The sequence below is a fragment of the Rhinolophus sinicus genome, linkage group LG03, assembly GCF_036562045.2.
Source record: "Rhinolophus sinicus isolate RSC01 linkage group LG03, ASM3656204v1, whole genome shotgun sequence".
Taxonomy (NCBI): domain Eukaryota; kingdom Metazoa; phylum Chordata; class Mammalia; order Chiroptera; family Rhinolophidae; genus Rhinolophus; species Rhinolophus sinicus.
The window spans coordinates 704,160-730,124 of NC_133753.1; the positions used below are offsets into that span (position 1 = coordinate 704,160).

A 25,965-nucleotide genomic window follows, 5' to 3' on the forward strand; every position below is an offset into this window, starting at 1 on the left:
AAAGGCTGTGAACTGGTTAGTCACTGCATGTACACAGGTGAACTTTATGTATGTAAATTATACCTCAAAGCTGTAAAAAAGCGGGAGAGAAGAGGGAATGAGAACGCACTCTGTCCTCAGAACCCCAGCGCTCCCGGGCTGTGGCCAAGCCCCCAAGCAGTGCGGTCACGCCAGAACCCCATCTTCCTCGCAGCCCTCACCGTTGCCCGCCTGCCCGCCTCTCAGGCACAATGAGCCCCTTACCTGTCTCCCCCACAACCGACCTCCCCTGGGCCTCCATCGCAGGTGCTCCTGGGTTCCCTGCCCCAGTACCCCCACCGAACAGCCATTTCTCGTGGCCGGCCCCGTTGGCCCACACCCTGCTCCCCACCAGCACAGGGACATAGCTGCCTGCTCCCCCAGCCCTCCTATCAGTCCCCTCCAGGGTCCCCCTTCAGCTCAGGCTGGGACTAGCACAGGCCCCAGTCTGGCCCTGCCTTCCAGATCCATGACAGCCGGAGGCCTTTCTGGGTAGTCTCCCCGCAGCCTTCAGAATACAGATCACATCCCTTAGCTTACAGGAGTGGTTCCTGATGTTGGGTCTGGAACCCTCTCAGGCCTTTGCACCTGCTGCTGGGCCTTCCTCCCAGAATGCTTTCCTCCCCACCTGAGGCCTGGCTGACCCACTCTTCTCTTCCCCCAGGCCTCAGGACAGGTGTCCTGTGCATCGACTGCCCACTCGATGTCCCCCGGCCCCTACGCCCCCACTGTCCACTGAAAAACCCAGCCTTACCTTAGCATGCTCTGCTCTGTGCCTCTCTGCCCACATCCCATCTGGTAGAATCCCATGAGTCCCGTTTCCCTCCCTGTACCCCACCACCCCGCAGACACACTGCCCTTCATCCCCTCTCACAGCCTATCCAGCTCAGGCCTACAGTACCTCCACCAAAGCCCTGGGACAGGGCCAAGGCCACCTGGCATGAAGGTCACTTTATGCCAAGCTGAAGTGACCCCTCTGGGCTCTTCAGGTCAGCAGAGACCTAGGAGGGGTGGAGTAGATCGGCCAGTGGGGGAAATGGGAGGGCTCTGAGAGTGGCCAAGTCTGCAGCTGCTGCCTGAATTGACATAGACTGTCCAGAAAGCCCCCAGCCATCACTGCACAGCCGGTCCTCAAATGCGCCATTTGGGCAGCCGGCCACTTGGTAGTCCCTGGACACAGTGTGGGGACAAATGAGGGGCGGTGATGTCCAGATCGATGCCCTTGCAGAAGCACAGCTGGCCCGGTCTTGTGGGATGGGGTGCGGATGGGGACAAGGTCAGGGCAGCAGGAAGTGGGGAGGCAGGCAAGGACTCCCCACAACTCCCCCAGCTCAAAAAAAACGGAACTAGCATGAGCTCAGCTGATTCGCTCCTGATCTGGTAGCCTGTTGTTCCAGCTCTGGGCCTTCCCCCACCCCCTGGGGCGGGGCACCTTGGGGGCTGTCCAGGCCACTTGCTGTGCAGAGGGGGCTGCAGCCTGCAATGGGCCCCCAGCAGAGCTCCCACTCCCAGGGCATCCTGCTGCAGCAGAAAGGGCAATTTCCAGGCAGGGTCTAGCATTGGGACCCCCACCTGCAGCTCCCCTGGACCATTCCCCAGCAAAAGGCACACACAGGCAAGTCCCCAGTGTTGCGTTTATTGAGGGCATGGGGTCCTCAGGGGAGCCCCAGGTGCCTGGGGTTAAGGCCGGGCATCAGCCCAAAGGGGCAGTGGTCCAGCAGGCAGCCAGGGATGGGGTCTCCACAACCTGCACAGAGACAGAGACCAAGGTGAGTGCAGCCCTCACTCAGGACTAGGGGAGCCCATCCTGAGGGCCAGCTGGGGGTGATGGAGGTGTACCTGAGTTTACTTGTTGAAAGTGTGGCTCTCAGCTCCACCCCGCCCAAAGCCTGCAGAAAAAATAGTGGGCAGTTCAGGAGCAGCTAGCCGTGGCAGGCTGCATGGGCCGTGGGGGGCTGGGTGGGCCGTGGGGAGCATACCTTTGGGCCCGAACATGGCGGCATAGCAGGGATGGTTGCAGTAGGGCTTGCCTTCATGCTGCAGAGAGAGAGGTCATGAGGGGCTGTCCCCCAGCACCCCTTCCCCTGCGGCCCCCCAGGCCCCACCTACCTCGGCATGGCCCCCTGAGGTCAGCGTCTTTCCACACTTCTCACACTTCAGGCAAGGCCGATGCCAGTCCTTCCCCAGAGATGTCACCCTCTCAGCTGCAGAGGTACATAAGGCCCCCCATGAGACACTGCTCTGCGGACACAGGGCACACCCACCTACTCACATACCCACCTTCTCCAGCCACCTCTGCCTAGGACCTCGCCCACCCACACCTGGTGGCCCACCAGAAGTCTCAGATGGCCCTTGTGCCCCCAAGGGTCTTAAGCAGCACCTCTGGTGCCCCCGGCCAACCCAGCCAAATAAACAGGAGGAGACGCTAAGGCGCTAAGGCGGGAGCGGGGATTGGAATGTCAGGAGGGCCTGGCTGCCGGGTTAAGCCCTCCGACCTCTGCACCGATCACGGGGTGGGGCCTGCAGGGCGCCTTCTCCGTGGCCCGGGCTGGGGGACTTCTCACTTCTTCCTGCCCCTCCCTGGGTGGGTACCCGGGCGCAGGGCAAGGAGGCGGAGCCCCGGACCTGCGCGTGCCTGGGATCGCGCCCCGGGCGCCGGTTTCCGCCTCAGTTTTAACTTAACGCTACCCGGGGCGGCCGGAGTCCCGCGTTCCTTCCTGCCCTGCGGGGTCCCCGCCCAGGGCGTGCCCAGGAGGAGGCGGAAGAAAGCGGGACCCAAAGATGGGGAGACACAGAGTCGGGGAGAGAGAGAGTCGAGAACACACAGAGATCGGGAGGCCCAGAGTCCGGGAGACAGGGTCACCCTATACAAGAGTCCCGACCCGCACACCCAGGCGGCTGCGGGCAGGGCTGAGGTGTCTGCTCCCGGGGCCGTTCCCCAGGGTCCCCCGGCTCCTCCAGCCCCTAAACAGTCCCGGCCAGGTCGCCCCAGGGCCGCGCTTCCGCGTGGGTGGCGGGGTGCACCGCGGTTCGGCGGGGGGTAGGCCGAGGTGCCCTGGGATGCGCTCACCGAAGTACACCTCCTTGTCGCATTTGGGGCACTTGGGCATGGCGGCGCCGGGTCCGGTGCTGGAGGCTAACTTGGAGCAAGCAGAGCACTGGACTGGGTGGGTCCCGTCGGGTGCGCGCCTTTCAGGGACCCTGGGACCCCGCCTCTCAGAGACCCGCCCCTCGCGCTCCGCCCCCTAATTCCGGGACTTGGACCCTAGGACCTCGGCTCCAGAACTGGAGGCCGAGAAAGGTCATCTAGTCCACCCCCGCCTCCGGGCAGGCCCTGGGCCTACCCAACCACCCAGCAGGGGCTGGTGGGGACTCACTGAAGGGTGGGGCTGCTCCTGGGGCTCCAGCCCCGCCCCTCGCCAAGGGCTGTGGAATCGCGGGGTCCAGGATCTGCACCGGGGGTTCCCCAGGAGCACCCCTTGCCCCTAGCACCTGTTCGCGCCCCCAGGAGATACGCTGGAGCGGGGTAGGTGACAGCTTATGTAAAATGCAAATAGATGCAAACAGCGGGCGAGAACTTCCCACACGGTTTGACCCGGCCTTCTCCTGGACAGAGCGTTGGGACACCTGCCAGGGAAGGCTCAGCCTGGCAGCCCCCTCGAGAACTCCCCTCCATCCTTCACCACACCGGGCCAGCCCCACCCCACGGGACATCCGGGCTTCTGCGAGCCCCCCATTCCCACCGCTCCTGGGAAGTCCTTCAGACCGCAGCGGGAACGTCCCCGGGGAATTCGGAAGAAGGGCATCCAGACGGTGGGCCCCCTCCCTCGGCGGGGACAGCGAGGGCTGCGGGGGCCGAGGATTCTGGCGGGGATTGTGGGGCGCCACGCCCGGGAGGTCTCTAGAGGTCGGCCTGCGGGGGAGGGTCCTTATCTCTGGGGAAGCGCATAGCCTGGTGGGTGCGGCCCAAGTTCGCTGCCCCCATAGTGGCTGGCCTGTGCCTCCCAGTGCCAGGCAGAGACAGTGCCTCCCGCCGGGAGTGGGGTGGGCCCAGGGGCCTGGCGCTGGACTGCAGGGTCCCAGGCCATCCTTCAACCGGCCAGCTCAGGGGTACAGGTAGGAGAGGGGGAAACCCCATGGGAAAATCCCTTCCCTGTAGGGCACTGCCTGGCCTAACCCTCCCCCCTGTCACCCAGGACACCTCCCTGTTCTGGGGGAAGGGGCTGTCTGTCTCTGTGGACCCTTCACCTCCCTCCTCTGGCGGAGGGGGGGACTGGGGGCGCCACACCCAGTGCCTTGGCTTCCTGAAGGCCTGAGCTCCCAGCCCTCTCTCCCTCCTGCCCCCAGCTCATCAGCTGTTCCTCCCCAGTCCACGACCCCTCCCTTCAGCCACCACAATTACTAATGTTCTAATCTTCCCTCACACACCCATGTCAAAAGACACATCATCTCTGGGCCTGTCCAGGCCCTGTCCCCATGGAGGATGCTGGGGACACCCTCCCACAGGGCCTAGGAGCTCTCAGCCTCCCTACACAGACACTCAGCACCCACAGCACCCAGTGCAGTGACCCTACCTCACCCTCCCTGAAGCCCACCTACCCACCCTCAGGCCCTGTGGCCTGGCACTGGGAGACATAGGAAGCCACGGATGCCTCATCTCAACACCCACCTACCTGCCGTCTGCCCCCCAGGAGGCCAGATTGGGGTAAGGGTGGGAGCTCCAGGCTCAAGGGTGCCAGAGGTCACATCCAGAGTCTCCTGTTGGTAAGGGTGCCACAGTAGACCCCACAATCCCACTCCTCCTCCCCACATCTCTTTCTAGGCACTCCTTCCTCCCTGGGAACCCCCTCTCTGACGCTACAGTTCTGTCCCCACTGGGGCTCTGCAAGCCCAGGGGCCTGGGACCCCTCAGTGGCTGGCTGCCCACTGCCCTCTGGTGTGGAACCCCCAGCCTCCCACCCACCCACATTGGCTTGCTCCTGCCCTGGAGCCTTGACACCCATGGTCATGTTAGGCCACTGCCCTCACTGTGGTTTCTGGAGCTAAGGCCAGCAGCCCAACTGCCCCCACTGCCCCCACCCAGGCCTGGGCCCTATGCAGGGGCCAGGAGAAGGAGGGCACGTCCTAACTTCTCTTACCTCCTGGGTCCATGATCCCAAGAGAGCAGGACAGGGGAAGAAGGGGGACAGGGTGCACGTACAAATACCAGCCAGGGAGAGAAATGCAGAGGCAGAGGCAGCGAGAGGAGAGGAGGGATTGCAGGGTCCAAGAAGGTCGGGTGTGTGTCACAGGGCCACATGCAGCACACACCACCAGCAGTTCCCTGGGTGTGCTGGGAGGAGGCCTCCAGAGGGGTCGGTGAGTGACAGGGTGCCTGGATGCATGCTTGTGTGTGTCCCCGTGCTTGGGGCATACTTGTGTGTGGGGTCAGCCACCTGATTATCTCTGGCGGGGTGGGCACAGGGCCCCTCTCAGAGCAGCATCCCATGTTTTCGTCCAGTCCAGGCTGGAGCTCTCAGGCAGGTGGGGAAGTGAGCCAGGTTTCTCCTCCCCTCCACCTGCCCTCCCCCACACGCAGACTCCAACTCCACCCTGCAGGGGAGCCCCCCCTTGAAAACCAGGGTGATGAGCCCCTTCCTAACCTCCTCTGCTGTTATTGCCTGTTGCTATGGTCATGGTGGGGAGGCTGCTAAGAGCAGGGCAAGGGCCACGGGCCTCGCCCTTTGGTTGGTACACAGCACGGTTTTTCCAGACACACAGACACACACACACACTCAAGGACACACACACTCCCTGGAACCCTCCCAAAGCTTCAGCCACAGACTGATGTGTCCCTCCAAATGCCCTGAGCTCCCCCCACCCATGCTGCTTGTGCATGGACGTTGTGGAGCCCTCATCAACTGCAGTTCCTCAGGTCCCTGGCTCCATGGGTGGACAGCTCCCGCCTGCCCCAGACTCTATGTCCAGGCGCCCCATCTGAAGGTTGGCCCTGACAGCAACCCCGAGACCTGCTTCCATCAATGCACGTGGCCCAGGATGCACTTGTGGGGAGAGGTGCACTGACCTGGCCCAGGGTCCACCCGACTCAGGACCAGCTGGCCAGTTGGAGACCGGGTCCAGCCCTCTACTCCTGACCCCCTCTTTTAAGGCGCTTTTGGCACTGAACAAATGGAGGACATACTGAACCCCCTCATTCATTCCAAGGTGCAGCCTCCCAACCTTGCCCCTCAGTGGTGCCACATGCCCTGGCCCTTGCTCTTCTGTGTCCCGGCACCAACCAGCAGGCACAGGCAGTGTCCAGGACAGGACACAAAGCAACCCAGCTGCTCACCCCAGTCTGCCTTTGTGCCCAGAACGTTCCACCCTGCACCAGGACAGCATGAGGGCACCCCAGGTCCCTGAGACCTGGGGGGATGGGCACTGCAAGGTTTGGGTGCACCAGCCGAGGCCGCCTCTGTCTGCTCATCCCGGCGTCCTCTCGTGCTCATGCTCCAGTCAGGCTCGGCTGGGGACGCAGAAGGGAACCAGGCAGGATCTTGTCTCCTAGAATTCTGGGGAGGCCCGCATGCATGGGGCAGTGACGTCTGAGGAACCCACCTGCAAGAGTCAGCCACTCGCCCCACTCCCCCAAGACAATTCTAATGCTCGGGCAGGACAGACCTTCAGGCCCTCCCTCCACAGACTGGAACGTGCCTCTGGTCTCCCTTCTGCAGCCCACACCCAGGTCTGCTTCTCAGTATGGACAGGTGTAAGAATGTCCCTTCCTCGGGCAGGAGGTCGGCTGGGCTTTCACACACAGATGCTCTGAGCAGTCAACAGGCGCTCCAGGACAAGTGCAGAGTCAGGGGTGGGGCAGAGCAGCTCCCCCCTCAGGGTCCAGCCCTGCCTGCCCTTCCCCCAGTCCTGGCTGAGTCAGTGACACTCAGACATTCCCAGGGTCTATTTTCAGCAGCTTGTCTCCCGGGACCCCCTGTCTGCCCCAGGCTTGGCCCCAGGGTAAGCCTGCTGGGCTCCATGCCCTCCTGGCATTGATGTATGGGGGAAGGGCTCTGCTCACAGCCACCCAGGTGGGAGGAAAGCTTTTCCCCTTCACTCCTGGAAGGAGGGATGGCATACAAAGGAGTGGGGTGCAGGGATGGGGGCACATGCACCTTGAGCTCCCTCAGCCAGCCCTGTCTGGGGTCCAGATGGGGTGCCCCTGCTCACTCCTGTCCTTGAAGCTGAGCCTGGTTCCAGGAACCTCTGGGTCCTGAAGCCAAAGCCCATGCAGAACCGCCTCCAATTCCTGTCTTGCCAGTGCCACTGCTGGGCCTGTTCATGGCCTGGGCCCACCCCCGGAAGCCATTGTGCCCAGGGAAAGCGGGCTGCCCACACCTGGCTGCCCTGGCCCCACCCGAGGGCCACTGGCACTCAGGCCCTGCCTACAGTCAAAGGCCAGTGAGCCGGTGCTTGGACCCAGGGATGGGAGGGAGTCGTGCACCCCCACCCCCAGTTCTAAACAAGTCTGAGCTGGGTAGGGTCCTCCAGCAGGTAGGGGAGGGGCTGCCCAAAGAATCTGTGCCTCAGGGAATTGGGGGCAGTGGGAGCTGCAGACACACCAGGCCCCGCACAGATGTCTGGCTGGGGGCACCAGCCAGAGCTCTACCGACCCAGGTCAGAAGCGGTGCGGTGGCGGGGGGGGGAGGGGGGGGGGCGCAGGTTGGAAGGGCCTGGCCTGGAGTCCTGTGAAGACTGGGGCATTGGGGGTGGGGCTCGATTGGAGAGCAGGATGGTGAAGCAGGCCCGGGTGTTGAGTGAGCGGCCCTGGGATTCTGGGGCGGGGGCAGCGAAGTGGTCAGATGGCATTTCAGAGCCACCTCACTGGCTGGCCATGGGTTGGAGGGGCGGGGGTGGAGGTTAAGCAGAACGCAACACACACCGGGACACTGATGCCCATCCCCCTCTAGCTTCTTGCGGATGCGTCGGGGGCTGCGGGAGCCCGCGGGAGCACCTGACTTGTGGGGGAGCTCCCTGGATCTAGTGCCACCTAGGGAACCCCCTCAGCGCAGGGGCACCGCGGCCCCCACCCACGCGCCTAGCTACGTCCCGCAGAGACCGACAGTAGCGGCACCGCCCCGGTTTCCATGACAATCCCTAGGAAACAAACACGAAGGCGCGTCACCCTCCGCCCGCAGGAAATGGGGCGCGCCCTCCTCAGCTAGATTCAGGGGTGGGGGAGGATGGGAGGCTCTGCGTCCAGGCAGAGCTCGGTCAATCCTCGGTGGAGGTGACCACTGCACCCCTCGCCCGCGCCGGCCGGGGCGGGGCCTTCCAAATAGGTCCCGCCCCTCGTCCCCCCACCTCCCGGGTTTGGGGACTGGCGCGCCGTCTACCACGTCTCCTCCCCACATAGTTTCCACTGGAGGCTCCCGAGGGAGGGGCCCAGGCTGCGTCCTTAGCAGCCCCCACGCCCTAGGAATTTCCCCTCCGAGACCGGGAGTCCGTTGCGAGGGTAGCAGTTGAGTTCCCCCAGAGTCAGCCCCCCTCAACTGGGGAACCTAGGCCTGGTAGGAGGTGGGGACGAGGAGGGGAGTCGTCCCAGCCCCACCTCTGAGCACGCGTCGGGTGCCCCCTGCTCAGTAAGTGGGGGGCTGGGGGCCCCTGGAGTACCTGCTCAGGCTCCCCCCCCCACCATGCAGCCCGGCCCGCCCTTCACACTCTGGCTGCATTCCCTGGGCCGGCCAGGTGGGAGTAGACCTAGGGCGCCTGACTGGAACTGGACTGGAGAAGGGCGGCCTGGCGGGACACGGGAGCCCATTGCTCCACCCACCCCCACCCCAGGAAAGGGATGGCTACTCATCGGACAAAGGGCCAGGCATCAGGCTCAGCTGTGTGAGCCCACGGAATGGAGGGTGGGCCGGGGAGTGGCTTGAGTCGAGCTGGGATGCAGGGCACATGAGAAGCCGGCCGCCTGTGGCGCTGGGGACAGGGGCCCAGAGGTGACTAGGTCCGGTTGCTGCTGGCTCCAGGGAGGGCGAGGTATCGGTGCCTGATGCTGGGGGCCGGCCAGGGCCCCGGAGTTCCTGCCCCACGGCGCCGAGTGGAAGAGAAGGCGCGCCCTCTGGCGGGCTGCCCGGGAATGGCAGATAAAGGGGAAGGCGGACAGCGAGGAGGGGGCTCGGAGGAGCTCCCAAGGGGTCCAGGTTGAAAGGGCAAAGCCTGGGCCGCGAACGAGCCCATTATCATTACAAACGCCACGCAGACTTCCGCGGACGCTGGTCAGGCAGGAGCACCATTCAAGCTCCCGCCCTCAGACTGCCCACCTTCAGTCCTTGGCCCCTACCAATGCTGAGGCAGAGGACCACAAAGGCCTCCACCTGGCCAGCCCCGCAGGTGGAGCCGGGCAGTCTTGATATGACCATACTCCGTCCCCATCCAAACCCTCTAGACTGCCAGGCTTTGTCCTGGCCTGAAGGCCCACCTCAAGCCATCCACTCTTCACCAGCTCCCACCCTGCAGAGGACCCCTGCTCTGGTTACCTGTCTCCTCTCCCTCCGCCTGGAATGCCCTCTGCCACTTTCCCAAGGTTGACCCTCCACACCTCTATGTCTCTGAAGGACCCAAGCATCTCCTGGCTCTAGTGCCCAGTGTTGGCATTTCCAGGGGGCCAGGCTCAGCCGCGTAGGCTCCAGAGAGCTGGGACCTCAGCATAACAAGGCTCTGCCCCTTTCTGGACCCCATCCCCAGAGACCTCCCATCTCCACCCACTTGCCCCTCTCTCAGCTGCCCTCCAGACTGTGCTGGCACCACTGCCCATAACATAGCCTTCCTCCCCTCACCGTCAACCTTGGGAATAGGACCCGCCTCTCTACCAGAAGCTGGGTTCAGTTCGGGAGCATTTGTGAATGGGACAAAGGGATGCTGTGCGGGACTCATGTCCATCCCATAACCAGAGACACAGCACTGGGTCCTGCAATCCTCAAAACTTTTATTGACAGCAAAACCTGTGTGAGGGTGGCAGGTGGGCGCTTGCAAGGCAGTGTGGGAGACGGCACAGGGCCCTGGCAGGGAGCCCTGTCCACGGACACTGTGAGGGGCGTGGCTGTGGTCACAGCAGCAAGAGGAGATAAATAATACTGGGGGGCAGCAGGAGGGGGAAAGTGGGATGGCCACCTTGGAGGGACCCACCCAGGGCCACAGAGATACACAGGGACACATGGGGCCACTAGACACACAGACACAGAGACATGTGGGGCCACACGGAGAGGGGGCCACGAAGACACAAAAGGGGGTAACAGGTGCTGGGACAAAAAGGCAGACACACCCAGAGGAGCGGGAGACGGCCCAGTGCAGCTTCCTCTTCCCCAAGGACAGGACGTGCTGAGGCGGGACTGGTCACTCTCCCCCCCAGGGCCAAGCAGTGGGGCCTGTGGTAGGGGCACATGCCCTGAGGGGGGGCAGGGACAGGGGGGGCTGTGGGCCTAGGGCTGAACTTTGCCCTCGGGGTCCCTGTCATAGATGTAGCTGCCCACGGCTCCAGTGTTGACTCCTGTAGAGAGAGGTGGCAGGGTGGTGGGGAGCAGTGGGGAGAGGGAAAGAGGGGCCCAATTCCCCTCCGCTCCTGGCCACACTCACCCTTGGGTCCGAAGAGTATTCCATAACAGGGCTTGTGGCAGTAGGGCTGGCCATCGTGCTGGGAGCAGGATGAGGGTTAGGTGGGGGTCCACGGACTCCTGTCACCCCACGCCCCCTAGTGGCTTCCTCCTTGTCCACGTGCCTGCCTCCCTCCCTGACAGCCTTCAAGCTCCCAAAGCCATGACCAGTCCACTCACACGGTAGGGGGCGGCTCGAGCATCGGCGCGCCCGCGAGCCTTCACTCTGGCCACCAGGGGGCAGCCCCCACCGCCCGGCGTGGCCCTCCCCTCCGGAGGCGCGTGCCCCTTCCAGGCCCCTCCCGTCCAGCCTGCCCGCCCCCAGCGCGCCCTCACACACGCCCCTCACCTCCGCGTGCCCGCCGGGCGTCAGTGTCTTTCCGCAGCGTTCACAGCGCAGGCACGGCCGGTGCCAGTCCTTGCCGAGGGATGTCACCTTTTCGGCTGGGAAGGGGGAGATGGTGACGACGTGGCCCACGGTGGAGACCTCCCACAGTTTGGGGTTGGGCATGGACACTCACCAAAGTAGACCCTCTTGTTGCAGCGAGGACACATGTTGGGTTCCCCCGTGAACGTGGTGACGCTAGAGGCTGGGGTGGGGGTTGGAGAGGAGTCATGGCCGGCTGAGCAGCTCCCACCCCCCGAGACACGGAGACCAGCCTACCTTTGCTAGGCCCCTTTGGGGGGCCACTCGCCTTTCGCTCCTCAGCTCGGGTCACAGAGACCTCAATGGGGCCAGTGACCTGCGGTCCCTCCGCAGGGGGCTTCTCGTAGATGTAGGAACCAGCACCTCCGATGTTCACACCTGTGGGGTGGCAGGCACTGTAGGGTGGGGGGCTGGTGTCCTCTCCCATCAGCCAGACCTCACCCCCACAACTTCTCAGAAGGTCCTCCACAGCTCGTTCTATGGGGTTAGGACCCAGCCCCGAGAAGGCGCTGTGGGCTGCGGCCCATTTCTGGGAAGGGCATGGAGAGAAGGAAGATGGGGGGAACCCCCCATCCCTTCCAGGCCAGAGCAGATCTCAGGCTGGGGGGCCACCCCGAGCTCACCTTTGGGTCCAAACAGTGTGGCGTAGCAAGGCTTGTGGCAAAACGGCTTCCCATCATGCTAGGCAGAGAAGCATGGGGTGAGGGCCAGTGCCTGGGCTTCTTGGACCACCCCCTGCCTGAGGGTGGAAAGAGCCATGGAGCCCCCCTAACCCAGCCCAAGAGAGGAGCTCACCTCAGCGTGGCCCCCGGGCGTCAGCGTCTTGCTGCAGCGTTCACACTTGAGGCAGAACCTGTGCCAGTCCCTGCCCAGGGAGCTCACCTTCTCAGCTGGGAACCAAAGGGGAGGTCAGGGCCAGTGTCTGAGGGGTCCCGCTCTCCCCAGGGTCTCCAGCACCCTCCCCGCCCTGGGCTGTGAGCTGGCGCATGCATCTTATCCAGGGTTCCCAGCTCAAGCACTTGTTAACCCTCAACATCACATCTGCCCCTCCTTCTACACACCAGCCTCACACTGTCCCTGAGCCATCCACGAACCCCCCAATAAGGACCCAAAGGAGTTGGCAGAGCACCCCTGCTGAGGGGAGTGGCAGGAACCTCCAAACCTTGTGGGGAGGTCCAACCAGCTTTCCCTAGTGGGAACTCCAAGGGACAGGACGCCTGCCTGTCTACATTTGGCCCCGAGTCCCCACCCCACTGCCTCCAGCTGCTGCTTTGGCACCCAAGGTCTGGAACCAGCTGCTGAGGGTCAGGTCAAGTGCCCTCCCCACACCCACACGGCGCTGGGGCTGCGGGGCCACCTCCCAATGGAGGGATGCATAGTAGTCCTCCCCAGGGGCGAACACCAGGAAAAGGGCGGAGGAGAGGACAGGCAGAAAGGCCGGAGCCCAGCCGGAATTCCGGGAGGAGACCTAGCCTGGGGCCCTGGTGGGGGGCAGGGCAGAATCTGGCTGAGCCCCAAGAGGAAGCGAAGGACCAGCAGGTCCCCCTCACATAGAGGTTGTTGTTTGGGCCAGGCCTCCCCTAGGGCCCTGGCAGCCTGGGAGTGAGGGCCTGGCCACCCTGCCATGTCCATGCCAGGGCAGGCAGGAGCTGGCTGAGCCCAAGACGACCCGGATCTCATGCCAGCCGGGTTTCTTCTCCCAGTTCTCCTGCTGGCCAGCAGTGGCTCAGGGCTGCCAGAACCACGCTGCACTGCCGGCTCTAGCATGGAACCGGCACCCCACCCAGCTGCACCATTGTTGGGGACACAAAGGCACAGTATCCTGAGGTCACTCTAGGGTGTCCTGGCCCAGGTTCCACTCTGCTCACACTCTGGGATGTTGACTGCTGGGACAGAGGGTAGCAGGGTGCAGCCTGGTTGAGGGGTGGGCAGGACCCCGGCCCCCCAACCCTCCACTAGTGCCCCCGACCAGGACAGAAGCCAGCGGGTCCAGGCTGCCTTTGTTCCTGCTGGGAGCCCTTGGCCGCCCAAGCTATCAGGAACGCTTTCCGGGCCTTCCACAGGACTGTTGGCCCAGCTGGAGGTCTCTTGAGCTGGTCTGGCTGGGGGCAAAGTCATGGGCAGCAGGCAGACCTGGGACTGTCCCCCACCCTGAGCCTCACAGGCAGGAGCCCTCTCTGAGATGGGGACACAGGGCGGGGAGGGCTCCTGGGGAGGCAGCTGGAAGCCTGTCGGCTCCAAGCCAAACCAGAAGCACTCCAGGCCAAATCCGGTCCCTCCCTTCTGGGAACAGCAAACAACTGCTGGCCTCCTCCTTCCGTAAGCGCAGCTAGCTTCCTTTACCTCAGCCTGTCCTCATCCTGGACCCTAACAACTGCGCCAGGATGACCTGGGAAGGGTCCCCTGTCTGTCCCCACCCTGTGGCCATCCTGGCTTCTGGCACCAAGTCTTCCCTCTGAAGGTGTTGGGGGAAGTCGGTGGGCAGAGACTTTGCCGCCTTGGCAGTCAGACAGAGGTTCAGCCAGGAAGAGGGAGAGTGGATGAGTAAGCCACTCAACCGGTGAGCGCCAGGAGGTGCCGTCTGCCCAGGGGGCATCCTGGCAGAGACAGCCCCTCTTCTGTGCTGCCCTATTCTGACCTTGAGGCAGGAGGGCCTGGCCACCTGGACTCCAGTGCTCTCTCAAGCTCGCTTGTCACGCCACTCCACCCGTGGGAAAGTCCTGGGGGAACTCGCACCAAGGAAGGGAGCGCATTGGGACACGCCAAGATCGCCCCCGCGTGGATTGAGTCCAGACAGAGCCTGGATCTGGCCCGGCCTCTCGTGGGCAGAGGTCGGGGTGCGGGTGCGGGCGGGGGTGTCACTGCTCGGGGACACACCGGCCCGGCCACGTGTCCGCGGGCAGGCGAACTGGGTTCCGCAGGGACTGGCCAAGAAAGTCAAGCGCGCGCGAGAGGTGCCCCGAGCGCGCGGCCCCGCCCGACCCCGCCCCGCTCGGCCCCGCCCGTCGGACCGCGATGCTCCAGCAAACCCAGGCTACCCCAACCCCGGCCTCATCCTGGGGGGGAACATGCGCTCCCGCCCCGTCCCCACTGGGCTCTTCGGGGTTCAGGCGTGGCCGCCCCCACCTCGTTGCAGCTACGCCCAACGACCGCACCCGCGTGGGCAGCTTGGCGAACCGAATCGGGGCCGCGCATCCCCGGGCGGAGGCTGGGCGCACACCGGGGGCGCACAGGTCTGCGGCCGGGGTCTGACTTCGAAGAGCGGAGGGGAGCTGGCAGGGCCGGGGCACTCACCGAAGTACACGGTCTTGTCGCACTTGGGACACTTGGAGGCCATGGTCGGTGCGCCCGGTCGGCTCGCGCTCTCCGCCAGCTCCCGTCTCCGCGTCGCCGAGGCCGCGCCCGCCCCGCCCACCTGGCTGTCCGCGCGCCCATTGGTTCCGCGGCCTGGGCGGGGCGTCGAGGTCCCGCCCCGCGGGTCCCGTCGCCAGCAGTAGAGTAGCCGCCGGGGCGGGGTCACACCTGCCTGGCGGGGTGGGGGCCGGCGGGACCTGCTTGGCTCCCTTCAGCCACGCGCGCGAAGTGGCTTCTGCTGGGGCCTGCCCGAGCCTTGCCTGTTTCCATGGCAACGTCGGGGCCGCGGGGCGGGGCGGAGCGGGGAGTGCGCGGCCCCCGCGGCTTGGGACAGTCCTGGCCAGCGGGGCCTCGGCCCGGAAGGGCGGCCCCTGGACACGCAGACGGACGCCCCGACGGCGGACCCGCCTGCCACGCCCGGCCCAGACGCCTAGGCACCACCTCCCCCGGGAGGACCCCACCCCCATCGTGCTGCGCACCCCGCTTCCCTTTGTTGCTCGGTTTCTATAGCAACGGCCGCGCGGCTGAATCCGAGACGGATTCCTAGCGGGCCCGGCCGCCCCGCCACCCGGCCCAGGCCCGGTCCCGCCCTACCCGCCACCCACCTCCGACCTCCCTTCCCCGGCCCCACGCTGTCGGTTGTGCCGAAGGCTCCGCGGGTAGAGGGCAGGGCGCCCGCTACTTCCAAAAACAGCGAGAGAGAAACTGCTGGGAGGAGACGGGGGAGGGGGCGAAGCAGTGCTGGGGGTGTTGAAGGCGTCCTCCCGGAGCTCTGCCTTCCAGGGGGCGGTAGGGACGGATGAGAGAAGGGGCAAAAGATGGGGAGCGCTGAGTGTCCTCTGTGTATTCATCCCCACTCCCCAGGACCCCTGCCGTTGCATCACTCCTCTGGACCCACCAGCTCAGGGCCTAGGACCTCCCACCTCCAGCCTCTTGGCTCCAAAGCATCCTACTGGAGGGCCAGAGAGATGGGGTCCTACTATCCTCCCGAAGCAGGGGCCTGTCTGACCACTCCCACCCCTCCCTGCCTCCACCCCAAGCACCCTTGGGGGACCTGGAGGACCTTCTGCCTCCCTGGAGTTCTCCTCCCCGTAGGCCTTTCTCTGGGCCTCCAGCCCCAGCTTAACCTGGCAGATGGACAGAACCCCCACCCAAGCCCAGGCCCCCCACTGTGTGCTCAAAGCTCTGTGCCCACCCTGCTTTCCCCTGACCCGTGACCTGCCCCTCCAGAGGCCCTGGGGCCTTGCGGCATCCATCCTGGCTCCTGGCCCCTGACGCTGTGTGTTTGCTGAGCAGATTAGCAAGCCAGTGTCCCACAGCCTCCAGAACCCAGGCGCTCCTCATGCCCTGTCCTGGCCCAGTTCCTTGGGGTGGCCACCCCCCCCTGTACTCACACCCTGCAGCCACTGAAACATAAGGTCCCCCCAAGCCTGACTGACCAGCCTGACCAGCCCCTCTCCCTGTCCACACTTGACTCTGGCCCTGTGCCAGCCAAGGCAAGAGATGAGGACAAGAGGCCTCAGCGGTCTCCTTCCTGGACAAGGTGGCCGCCATGGGGGCTCCCCACAGGTCAGTCATTCTCAGCCCGCTCCTTGGCGGGCATCGGGTATCTCTGAATAATTCATGGCCCACTGCCCAGCGGCGCCACTTACCTCGCTCTCAACAGCTTGGGAGCCCCTTGGCCAGGCATCACCCTCCCTGACTCCACCCCCTCTGAAATTTGCAGGACTGCTGTGGAGGGCGGAGCTGGCCAGGCTGGCACAGGTGTCTCCTGGGAGGAGCCCCAGGGCCCCAGTCCTGCCTGGAGAGAGAAGGGGGGTAAAGGGATGGCCCCAGCACTGGATATATGCCCTGGAGAGGTGACATAGGCTCCCTCCTGTGCCAGGGCTATGCTGGGCCTGGTGGAAAGGGGCACTGATCAACGGTCAGAGCAGTGGTGCTCACCTCTGAGGCCACTGAGGGTAACAGGGTGGGGCAGGGACAGGGCAGGGTGGGCTCCCAGTGATCAGGATTCGGGGCTGGGTGAGGACAGCTGGGTTTGAAGGAAGCAGGCAGGGCCCTGACATGGCTGGGCCAGGTGCCCAGGTGTGGGGGCAGGTCCCTCCCCAGGGGCCACAGTGGCATGGTGCCCTGAGGATCACCCGTCTTCATGTGCCCTGTTGTCCTGGCAACACTGGCAAATGACAGCAGGATCCAGGTCTGGGCTTTCAGGACCCAGGGCTGAGCTCTGCAGGGGCAGGGGAGGCGGGAAGGGGCTTTACGTGCAGGCCCCTCACGGGGACCACTCTTGCCCACCTGAGATGGCCCTTGCTCCCCCACCCTGTGCCCACTCCCCATTCTAGGCCCCACCTCAGACCTCAAAGCTGCCCAGAGGTGGGCAGGCAGCCCAGGCCCTGCCCGCATGGCACTGGGGGACCCCTGCCCAGCCAGGATGGGTGAGGCCTGGTTCAGGCCTGGGGGAGGACAAATTGGGAGGAAATTCCTGGGCCTGAAGAGGGCAGGGGACTTGGGTGGACAAGGAGGGCGGGGCCTGGGGAGAGCCACTCCCGCCACATCCCCCACACCCCTGAGGCTGTCTCAAGGTCACAGCCAGGTCTCCCAGCTGAGACTGCATTCTGGGCAGTGGGGACCATGGAGGGGCAGGACTGCAGATTAGAGTCCTGGGGGTGTCACAGCCACTTCTCCAACACCCTGGCCTATCACTCTGTTGGCCCATCACAGGCTGTCAGAGGGAGGCCCAGATGCCCCTTATCTGTCTCCAGCCAGGGAGCAGTGACTTCTATTTTAATTCCCCGGCTTGAGAGGTCCACACCTCAAGCTGGAGCTGGGGGAGCAGGAGGCAGAACTCAGGAAGGGACGAGGGAGCCCCCCCAGGGAGGGCCAGCTGCAGTGGCCCAGGCTGAGAAGTGTCCCTCCCAGACCCCTCCTTCCAGCGGCTGGTCGCCTGCACCTGTCCTGAAGGCGTGCAAGGGGGGAATCTCGGGGGGACGCCAGAGGTAGGGTTTCTGAGAATGCACTGGCTGAAATCCGAGCAAATTCCCACGCAGAAACTCCACACCTGCTGGGGCTGCCTAGGCTCTAGGCAGAGGCCCTCAGACAGCTGGGGTGGGGCCCTAGCAGAGCCACACAGCCCTGTGGGCCAGGTCCCTGGCTTTGGACAGACACCGAGTTTGTCCCCCAGCCTCACCCGCCCTCCTCCCGCCCCCAGGTTCCAGGCCCTGCCAGAGGCAGGTGTACAGGTGGAACCCTCAGGCCAGTCTGGAGGCCAGGATGGCTACAGGTCACACATTGCTCACTAGGGCTTCTCCCTGAGGGTCCTCTGGCCTGCCCACCTGGCACAGAGGGTGGCCCAGGAGAGAGGGGCTGGGTGGCCTTTGGACCCACCCGGGAGAGCAGTTATTCATCCTAGGCCGGCTCCTGCAAAGTGCTAGGGGCAGGGAGGGCCGGCGAGGGAGAGGGGGGAATAAACAGACACGAGCGGGTTGGTTGTATTTTTCTTTTTATGAGTTTTTTTTCCTTTGTTTTTTTTTAATATGAAAATTACTTGAAAAGACAAAGGGCCAACCCTGCCAAGCAGCTCGGCCGGCCGCTGGCTGCGCCGATCCTAACATTCCAGGTGTAAGTTACAGAGCTTAAGTTCATCTACAAAAAAGTAATAAAAATAAAATTTAAAATGGCACCTTCAACAGAACACAACAAAACTTCCGGCCAGCCCGCGAGCCCGCAGTGCGGTGCGGACACTGGCGGCTCCTCTCTCTCTCCGGCCAAAATGTAACACAAAGGAAAAACTAGCTCCTGGGCGCTTGGAGTAAGTCAGGCTGCACTTATTTCCCCGACGCCCCAGGAACAGTTTCTGGGCAGGTGAGGGTGGGCGGTGGTGGGCGGGCAGGCGAGGGGCACCTAGTCCTCAATGACGATCGGCTCGTCGTTGACCGGCGCGGGTGGGGGCGGCCGCAGCGGCAGGGCCTGGCTCTGGCGCAGGGCGATGGGCTTATAGGGCCTGCGGGCGGCACGCTTGGTCTCCGAGGATGAGAGCAGCTTGCGAATCTTCCTGTGAGCGCAGAGTGAGCCCCGAGTGACAGGGACACACGGCTGCCCCACTGCCCCCCGACCCCACCGGCCTGGAGGCCCCACCTGGTCTCCTCGGTGGCCATGTAGAACACGTCATCAGGGGCGTCAATCCAGTTCATCCGCCGCCGCTTGACAGGGGGCAGGGAGCCCCCCCGGATCAGGCGCACTTTGGTGGGGTACGACTTCCCGTTGAGCAGGAGGTTCCGGCTTGGTCCCTGCGAGGGAAGGCATGAGGGGGCTGCCCTGGGGCCTCCATGCTGCATGTTGCACCCTAAGAGCCCCCAGACAGCTGCCTGGCAGATGGCACGGCATCCCAAAACCCCGAGGGGGTGAGGACGCTCTCTGGGCCGAGGGCATGCCACTGCCTGCCCCTCCACTGGTCCCACTGGGCCTCCTCCCAAAGCCCAAGGGAGCTATGTGAGCACACACGTGCACGTGTGTGGGGTGGGGCCCAGCCTCTCACCATGTGCCTGGTCTGTCCGTGGTTCGCCAAGCCTGACAAGAGGGGGAGGACAGAACATGAGGCTGGGGGCAGGGCATATCCTGAACCCACATACCAGCTGAGGAGCCTCAGCCTGCCCCAGGAGGCAGGGGACCCCTTGGGCCACTCCCCACCCCAAACCACATCCCACACCCAGGCGAGGCCCGGGGGTCGAGGGTGCATCAGCTGCCCTCACTCTGGCCCAGCCCAGGTGGCCCTGGGCAGCCCCACCTACGGCTCTTGGGGCTCTGAGGGCCACCTCTGGCCTGGCCAGTAGAAAAGGCACCAGCTTGGGCTTCAGGCAGGAGGCCAGGAATCTCAGATCTGACAGCTTGCCCGCCCCCGAAGGCCACCTGCCTGCCTGCCTGCCTGCCACCAATTCGGCCAAGACCAATGGAACCAGTGTACACAGTGACCAGGTGACACCTGGCACAGTTATAAATACAGTGGCACCACAGAGCTCTCCCAGGGAGGCCACGCCTCAGCCAGCACTGCTCAGACCCCAGGAGGCCAGCTCCCCTCACTGACCCCAGGGCTGGCCACCCTGGGAGGGGCTGATGGAAGCTTCTGGGAGCAGCCAGCTGGTGAGGCTCTGGCCAGGGCACAGGTGTTCCCACCCTATGGGCTAGGAGTCTGGAGCCACAAGCCTCTGCAGCAAGTCAGGACAGGTGCCATCCAGGTCACAGTCCACAGCACGGCCTGGGCCTGGCTACCCCAGTGGCGCCCAAGGCTTGATTCCCAAATGCTCGTTGGGTGAGGACCTGAGTGGGAAGGCAGGACCCAGCTCAGAGCCGCCATCGCCTCCCTCTGCAGGTGTGTGAACATGTCAGTGTGTCCCCGGGGTGCCAGGAGCTGCTGTCCACCACGTGCCAGCTACCCTGCTGCCCCGCCCCCCGGTATCCTGCAAATCGCCTCCTAACTTGGTGCCCAATGCAGGGCGGGCGGCCACAGCGCTACTTACCCAGGTAAGTGCCTATCAGAGCGTTGGGTTGTGGAGGGAAGAAAACATACATTTAGTGTTAGAATGAGCGTGCCGAGCGGAGCTACACGGCGGGAGGTGGGAAGGGGGTGCAGAGCGAGGCGTGTGGACCAGCAGGTTAGTGACTTGATGCCCCCACAAGTGGGGGCCAGCCCTGCCCCGAGCTCAGCTCACACCTGCGCACCTGTCTATGCCACCTGTCTGCGGGCTGCCTGCAGCACTTGGGACCTGCCTGCCTGACAAGCTGACATGGAAGTACCCCGATTTGGGAAAAACCCACAGAACATGGACTCTATCCACCTTGTTCATTAATGGCTTTTTATAAAATAAGCCCGAAGCTCAAGGTGCCTGCTAATGGGCACCCACTTCCATGTCTGCAGGTTTCATCAGACCACTCCTGATGAAACTGCCCATCGGGGGCAGAGAGGAAGGGCCAGCCCTGCTGCTGAGACGGGGCAGCAGGCAGTCGCCTCCCCGGAGGGCTCACAGAGGAGGCAGCAGGGGTGCTGGGGGCTGCAAGAGGTGAGATGGCAGAACCAGGCAGCACAACTGCTGGCCAACTCCACAGGACATGGCTGGTGGGGCTCCCAGATGTGTCCAAGGGAGAGTGCCCCGGGGACAGGGCTGGGTTGGATGGCCACTGCCTGCAGCCACCGAAGTGGCCATGCTGGGCTAATTCCCGCAGGCCCACCCACTGCCTTGGCCAGCCCTCCGCGGATGAGAAGCCCTCTGGCATTGGGCTTGGTTGGGGAGGGCTCAGGACATCCAAGCTGGCAGGCCAGTGGTGCTAGGGTGCTCACACGGGGACCCTGACCACCCATCTCGAGGGGCTGGCAGGAGCTCCAAGCACGTCCCCTGAATCCTTCCCTTCAGCTTGGTTCCCTGTCTACCTCCCGACAGGGCTCCTGTCGCAGTGGCCAAGCCCCGCACCCTGAGGGCACGTGCCCCTCCCGGCCAGCATGCCTCCTAGCCCCCCATGCTGAAGCAGCCCCAGAGCCCACAGATGTCTCTTTCCTAACTAAGGGGGCAAAAGCAGGGCCCTGGCCAGTGTGGGGAGTGATGGCCGTGGGTGGCACACGGACAGTCAGAAGCCCCAGTCCCCAGGTGGCCTGTTCCCACCCCTCTGTAGGCTTCCGTCCCCTTCCCGAAGGGCTCTGGGGCCTGGGTGTTTACCTGGGCTGGCAGACCACCCCCTCTCCCCACCCCGCCCCACCAACCACACCCACAGTTCCATCCATCGACCCCCACCCCCCCCCCAGGCAGGGCGCACGCCAGAGTTGCAGGCACAGCACGGGCGGCCACTAGTGCTGAAGCTGACGGCATGCGGGCAATTACAGCATGATGGCAGACAGTACAGGCAGGCAGAGGGGGCACCAGGGCCACACAAGTGAGGACAGTCCACTGACCAGGCGCCGGGCCAGGAAGGAGGGACGGCCTAGGAGCTGGAGGCCCTAGGACAGGAGACACGTCTGGGGGAGTTGGTTGTCCCTGGGCTGCACTTGGTTCTTTGCCAAGTGACCAGTGAGTAGGGGCGTGGGGTGCGGCCTGGCCCGCATGGACTGCCCCACGACGTGCCCTGAGCCGCCTGCCACGCAGCACGCACGAGCACAGCACACACAGCACTGCACCGCTCAGCGGCCATCCCCGGCCTTACCCCTACTGGGCATCAAGAGGCGCTTCTTCATGTTGCCTGGCAGCGCCCGACGACAGGAGAGAGAGGGAGAGAGAACACGGTCAGCGGGCGCAGGTTTGGGGACAAGAGGCCAGGGCCCTGGGGCCACCGGCTGCGCCGGCCCAGCTATGAGGCCCCGCCGGCCGCCCCACCGGACTCACCGTCCACCCCGTTGTGTTGCTCGTAGCTCCTCTTGCCCAGGATGGTGGGCGAGCCGTTGTTGATGACAGGGGCCGACTTGGCAGGGGTCAGGCTGCTGAGCACGCCAGACACGCTCTTCACAAGGTCAGGCTTGGGGGGGCGGGGATGGGTCTCTGTCGGGAGCAACACAGGCAGGCGTTTCATGGGTGAAGGACAGAAAGGCCCCATGACCTCTGCCCAGGATCCACGGAGACCAGTGCCCATGGGGAGAGTGCCAACTGCCTGGACCCAGCGTCCGGGCCAATCCCACACCTCAGGGTGTCCTCGGGGCAGGGGACAGCCTGGTGGGGCTGGGCCCCTTGGCTCCTCTGCCCGGGTCAACCGGCCAGATCACTGGGCGACCACCAGCGGTTTACAGGCTCCAGACGAAGGCCCACAAACAAGCAGGCCCATTACAGGCCTCCATGTCTGGGCCACCAGAGCTGATGGCAGATGGCTGGATGGCCACTGGCCAGATGATGAATTAATAGCCCAGCGGGCCAGGCAAGGTCACACCCTTGGTGGCTCTCAAGAGCCATGGGCCACCTCCTCCCACAGGCTGGGGCAAGGCTAGCCTCCAGACCAAGACCACAGATAGGAAGTGATAACAAAGCCACTTGTGTCTGAGTGGAGCACACTTAGCTCATGGTTCTGGAATGTCCTTCACGGAAAGAGTCACCTCCACGCCGGAGGGACTGACTCATGAGCCCACCCTGAGCCCAGCAAAGCGGTGAGCCCTGCCCCAGCCCGCCTGTGGCTGGCCGGGTGGCAGGCAAAGCTGCCTGTGGGGCCCTAGCTGAGGTGCTCAGGGTCCTCAAGCCGCAAAGGCCCTCTGTGTGCAGCTTCTAGCCAGTGCACACATATCCTACCCAGTGTGGGCCTGCCCTCTGGGAGACACGTCCTGCAGGCGCCGTCACAAGACGCCCATCCTGGCTCAGAGGCATCACAGGAGTGGCTGTGTGCAACCCCGACCCTGGCCCCGGGGCACCGCAGGGACTCGAGGGGCCTGCTCAGGATGCCCGGAAGGCTGGACCCGTGGGGGGCGAGGGCACGGGCAGGCATTGCGGGGACGTGCTAGGGTGGGGCAGGCTCACCGAGGTACCGGAGCACAGCTTCCAGGGGTTTCCGCACGGCCTGCTTCAGCACCAGTGGGCTCTGCGAAGCTTCGGGCAGCCGGGCCGTGCCTGCGGGCCGTGCACAGTGAGGGGCATGCATGAGGGGCCCAGGCCCCTCCCTCCCAGGGGACAGAGCATCATCGGTCAGGAGCACACTCACACTCGGCTTTGATGGCGGCGCTGTTGATGGGCATGTAGGGGTGCCTGGCGGCATGCCACGGGCGCAGAATCTCTCGGCACAGGCGCCGGGCAATCCGCGTGAGCTTGGTGGTATGCAGGTAGAAGGCCTGTCGTGTCTTCATGGCAAACTTGGGGCTCCCGCTACTCCGGGCTGGGATGCCGTGGGGGCTCTGCGGAAGGGGGCGCGCCGCCCCGACACAGCGCCATGACCGCAGGCCAGGCAGGGAGGCCACGCGCAGGGGCGGGGAGGGTGCCCACTTACCATGTTACTGCGGTTTGGTCCTGGCCTCTCTCCATCTAACCGGGTTGGCATTTTCAAGCCACCATATTTCTTCCAATATGTCCAACAAGATGCGCAGAGACGACACTGCATGTTAGGGGGACCCCAAGAATACCACTGGTAAGACTGGGTGGCTACGGACAACAAAGTTGGAGATAGACGGATTCCTGAGCAGAACCAGTGACGGCAGAGAGCATTACACAGCTGTCGCCCGCCCATCCGCCCACCAAGCCGCCCACCCCGGCCCGGGCACCCGGCGTCCCCCAAGAGGGCTTCCTCGGACAGTATGCGGCCCCCGCCCTCCAGGCCAGGTCCCGGGATGGGGCAGGGCGCCCACCGCTGCGGGCTGGGGCGGGCCCCGGGCAGCAGGCACTTACTGTAACAGCTCTCACAGGCCCGGCCAGCCCCAGGGCTCTGGCCTGGCGCCCCCGCGCCATTCACCACACCCGCCTTGACGTTGTTGACGCTGATCTGGTTCGGGTTTGGCTTGTTACTTAAGGTAAGGGAGAGAGGGAGGGCGTCACGGGTGCAACCGCCGGCCGGTGGTGCACATCTCCAGGGAAAGCAGGGCTCCTCTTGCCCCCTCGAATCCTGGAAGAGGCTCGCGTGCAGGCTGGAGCCCTTGTCTACACCCTCAGGCAGCCTGCTGGTGCTCAGGGCAGCTGAGCTGAACCAGGCAGGCAGGTCGAGCTGAGGCCCGTGCTGCTTGAGAAGCCAAGGGAGGGCCAGGCCCCGAGCCATCCCCACCCAGGCCCATCCAGACCCCAGCCCGGGCCCCAGGACGGAAGGGTCAGCAGGAGGAACACTTACTAGTTGGGAATATAAACTTGCTTTAACTTGCTCTCCGCTTCTGCTGCTTTCAAGCGTTTCTTAAAACACAAAACAGGATCAGAGAGGCCAGCATTCGGCTGGGAGGGGCTGACTGAGGAGCAGGGAGCTCCAGGGTCTCCCCGCCGGTCTGCCTTATGAGAAATCACCCTAAAAGTCACGCAGGATCTGCCACGCAGCAGCAGTGCCCTGGGATGCCCGACCCTGCCTGTGCCGTGCCCCGCCCAGCCCAGGGAGCCCACCTGCTGCACGTATCTGTCGGTGGTCTTCCACATGTAGTAGTACTCAATGATGCTGGTGAGCGACTTCCAGGGCAGCTGGGTGACAGAAGGGCGCGTCAGGCGGGGGCACAGGGGGACAGCCCGTCATCGCCCCGCCAGGAGGAGGGCGTGTCCTGCTAGCACCTGGACCTCAGCACACGGCGGTGCTCACAGCCCTGGCTCTGCAAGCGCCTCTGAGCTGCCATCCCAAGGCCAGTAAATGTACAGTGTCTTCGCCTAAATGTTCTCCAGCTCCACCCACACCCTGCAGTCCCCACTCACGCACGGCTCAGGCGCCGTCTCTGAGTTCCTAAGGGCTAGAGTTTCGCTCGGTGTGGCCACCTTCTTGCCTGTGGCCCTGCTGCTCTGTGCTCACTGCAGTACCTACGGGACCAAGCCCTGTGCCACACGGGGGACGCACAGCCTGGGGCTCGGACTTGTCTATGCCGGCTGCATTGCGCCCACTTGATCTGTCACAAGGAGAATGAGGTGGGCGTCTCCAAGATCGGGGTCCAGCTGCCCATGTCTCCCAGCGCCTGCAGTTCCTTGTCCCTTGGAGCGGGCGGGTGACACCGGGGCGGTGGGGAGCACTTGCCCCTTAAATTCTCTCTGGTCACAGCCCTGCAGCCTCCGTGCAAGTCCAGCCACCTGCTTCTGGTGCTGTTCTCGCTCTGAGAAAACCCTGCTCACTCAGCTCAGATTTCTAGTGAGTTCTAGACATGTCTGCCTCACGCCTCTGCTCATAGTCACCCTCAACCTTCTGCGTGGACACATGCCTTTCTGAGCGACCCATCAGCCCACAGTGGTGACAAGGCCACTCCCCTTCCAGATGAGTTTCATGGAGACGTAAAGCAGGGAAGGCTCCCTGCCTGCACTGTAATTCCCATGGGCTCCTGGATGGTCACTTTCAAAGGACACAAAATGAGGTCACCCCAAGGTAATGCTCAGCTGGTTCAAAACAACAAACAAAACCAAATCAACTCCAATGAGCACATGATTGTTAAGAGTCGGTGACGGCCCCGGTGACGTCTGGCACCGACCCTCGCCCTGGCAGCAGGTCACAGCAGAGGTAGCTCTCAGCCCTTGCCCCCCCGGGTCTCCCAAAGAACCGCTCACCGAGAAGGGGCCTCAGGGGCGGGGAGACTCACAAAGTCTTGCTGAATGTCCGTGAAATCTTTCCCGTACTTCTCCAGGGCCTCCTCGAACAGGCTGGCCTCCGAGGCTGACCACTCCTCCATCTCATCCCGGCAGAGCACAGGCCCGCCCTGCGGCACCAGGGCCGAAATGGCCTTGGCGACGTCGTACACACTCTTGTGCAGCGTGTCCATGGCGTGGAACTGCAGCAGCACACGCGGGGTCACCCAGGCCTCCATACACGGGCCATGCGCCAGCCCGGGCCCTGTCTGGGCCGTCACAAGGACACGGGAGCCCCAGATGGGGCTTGTCCCTCCCCCCCACTCCCACCTAGGAGGAGACAAGGCCAGTCCCA

The 25,965-nt window shown here is 64.2% G+C and overlaps 3 protein-coding genes across 9 annotated transcripts in view; all 3 read right to left on the reverse strand.

Annotated features, from left to right (window-relative positions):
• Positions 1 to 1,638: 1,638 nt before the first annotated feature.
• Positions 1,639 to 3,535, reverse strand: CRIP1 (cysteine rich protein 1). The gene is made up of 6 exons (XM_019747163.2): positions 3,396 to 3,535; positions 3,089 to 3,154; positions 2,128 to 2,222; positions 1,998 to 2,055; positions 1,858 to 1,907; positions 1,639 to 1,765 (listed from the first exon to the last, which is right to left on the reverse strand). Exons 2-5 carry the CDS (start codon positions 3,126 to 3,128, stop codon positions 1,864 to 1,866), a joined length of 237 nt encoding a protein of 78 aa, XP_019602722.1. The 5' UTR covers positions 3,129 to 3,154; positions 3,396 to 3,535; the 3' UTR covers positions 1,639 to 1,765; positions 1,858 to 1,863.
• Positions 3,536 to 9,968: 6,433 nt separating this feature from the next.
• CRIP2 (cysteine rich protein 2) lies at positions 9,969 to 16,125 on the reverse strand. Of its 3 annotated transcripts, none has more exons than XM_019747309.2 (8): positions 16,083 to 16,125; positions 11,872 to 11,966; positions 11,700 to 11,757; positions 11,314 to 11,454; positions 11,171 to 11,239; positions 10,999 to 11,093; positions 10,633 to 10,690; positions 9,969 to 10,546 (listed from the first exon to the last, which is right to left on the reverse strand). In XM_019747309.2, exons 5-8 carry the CDS (start codon positions 11,202 to 11,204, stop codon positions 10,479 to 10,481), a joined length of 255 nt encoding a protein of 84 aa, XP_019602868.1. In that variant the 5' UTR covers positions 11,205 to 11,239; positions 11,314 to 11,454; positions 11,700 to 11,757; positions 11,872 to 11,966; positions 16,083 to 16,125; the 3' UTR covers positions 9,969 to 10,478. The 3 variants fall into 3 exon arrangements, with proteins under 3 accessions (XP_019602868.1, XP_019602867.1, XP_074182848.1); XM_019747308.2 differs by lacking the exon at positions 16,083 to 16,125 and adding an exon at positions 14,371 to 14,878; XM_074326747.1 differs by lacking the exon at positions 16,083 to 16,125 and adding an exon at positions 13,715 to 14,002.
• Positions 16,126 to 17,912: 1,787 nt separating this feature from the next.
• MTA1 (metastasis associated 1) overlaps positions 17,913 to 25,965 on the reverse strand; it is a 34,059-nt gene continuing 26,006 nt past the window's right edge. For 2 of the 5 annotated variants that reach the window (XM_074326760.1, XM_074326758.1), the window contains 13 exons: positions 25,625 to 25,813; positions 24,459 to 24,533; positions 24,199 to 24,257; positions 23,766 to 23,881; positions 23,371 to 23,522; positions 23,089 to 23,278; positions 22,908 to 22,997; positions 21,795 to 21,947; positions 21,616 to 21,651; positions 19,944 to 19,955; positions 18,965 to 18,996; positions 18,565 to 18,716; positions 17,913 to 18,481 (listed from right to left, as the gene is read on the reverse strand). In XM_074326760.1, the coding sequence (XP_074182861.1) occupies positions 18,331 to 18,481; positions 18,565 to 18,716; positions 18,965 to 18,996; positions 19,944 to 19,955; positions 21,616 to 21,651; positions 21,795 to 21,947; positions 22,908 to 22,997; positions 23,089 to 23,278; positions 23,371 to 23,522; positions 23,766 to 23,881; positions 24,199 to 24,257; positions 24,459 to 24,533; positions 25,625 to 25,813 (1,407 nt within the window). In that variant the 3' untranslated portion in view covers positions 17,913 to 18,330. Of the gene's footprint in view, positions 18,482 to 18,564; positions 18,717 to 18,964; positions 18,997 to 19,943; positions 19,956 to 21,615; positions 21,652 to 21,794; positions 21,948 to 22,907; positions 22,998 to 23,088; positions 23,279 to 23,370; positions 23,523 to 23,765; positions 23,882 to 24,198; positions 24,258 to 24,458; positions 24,534 to 25,624; positions 25,814 to 25,965 lie in introns of those variants that run through there. The other 3 variants (XM_074326761.1, XM_074326759.1, XR_012494478.1) reach the window with 2 other exon arrangements.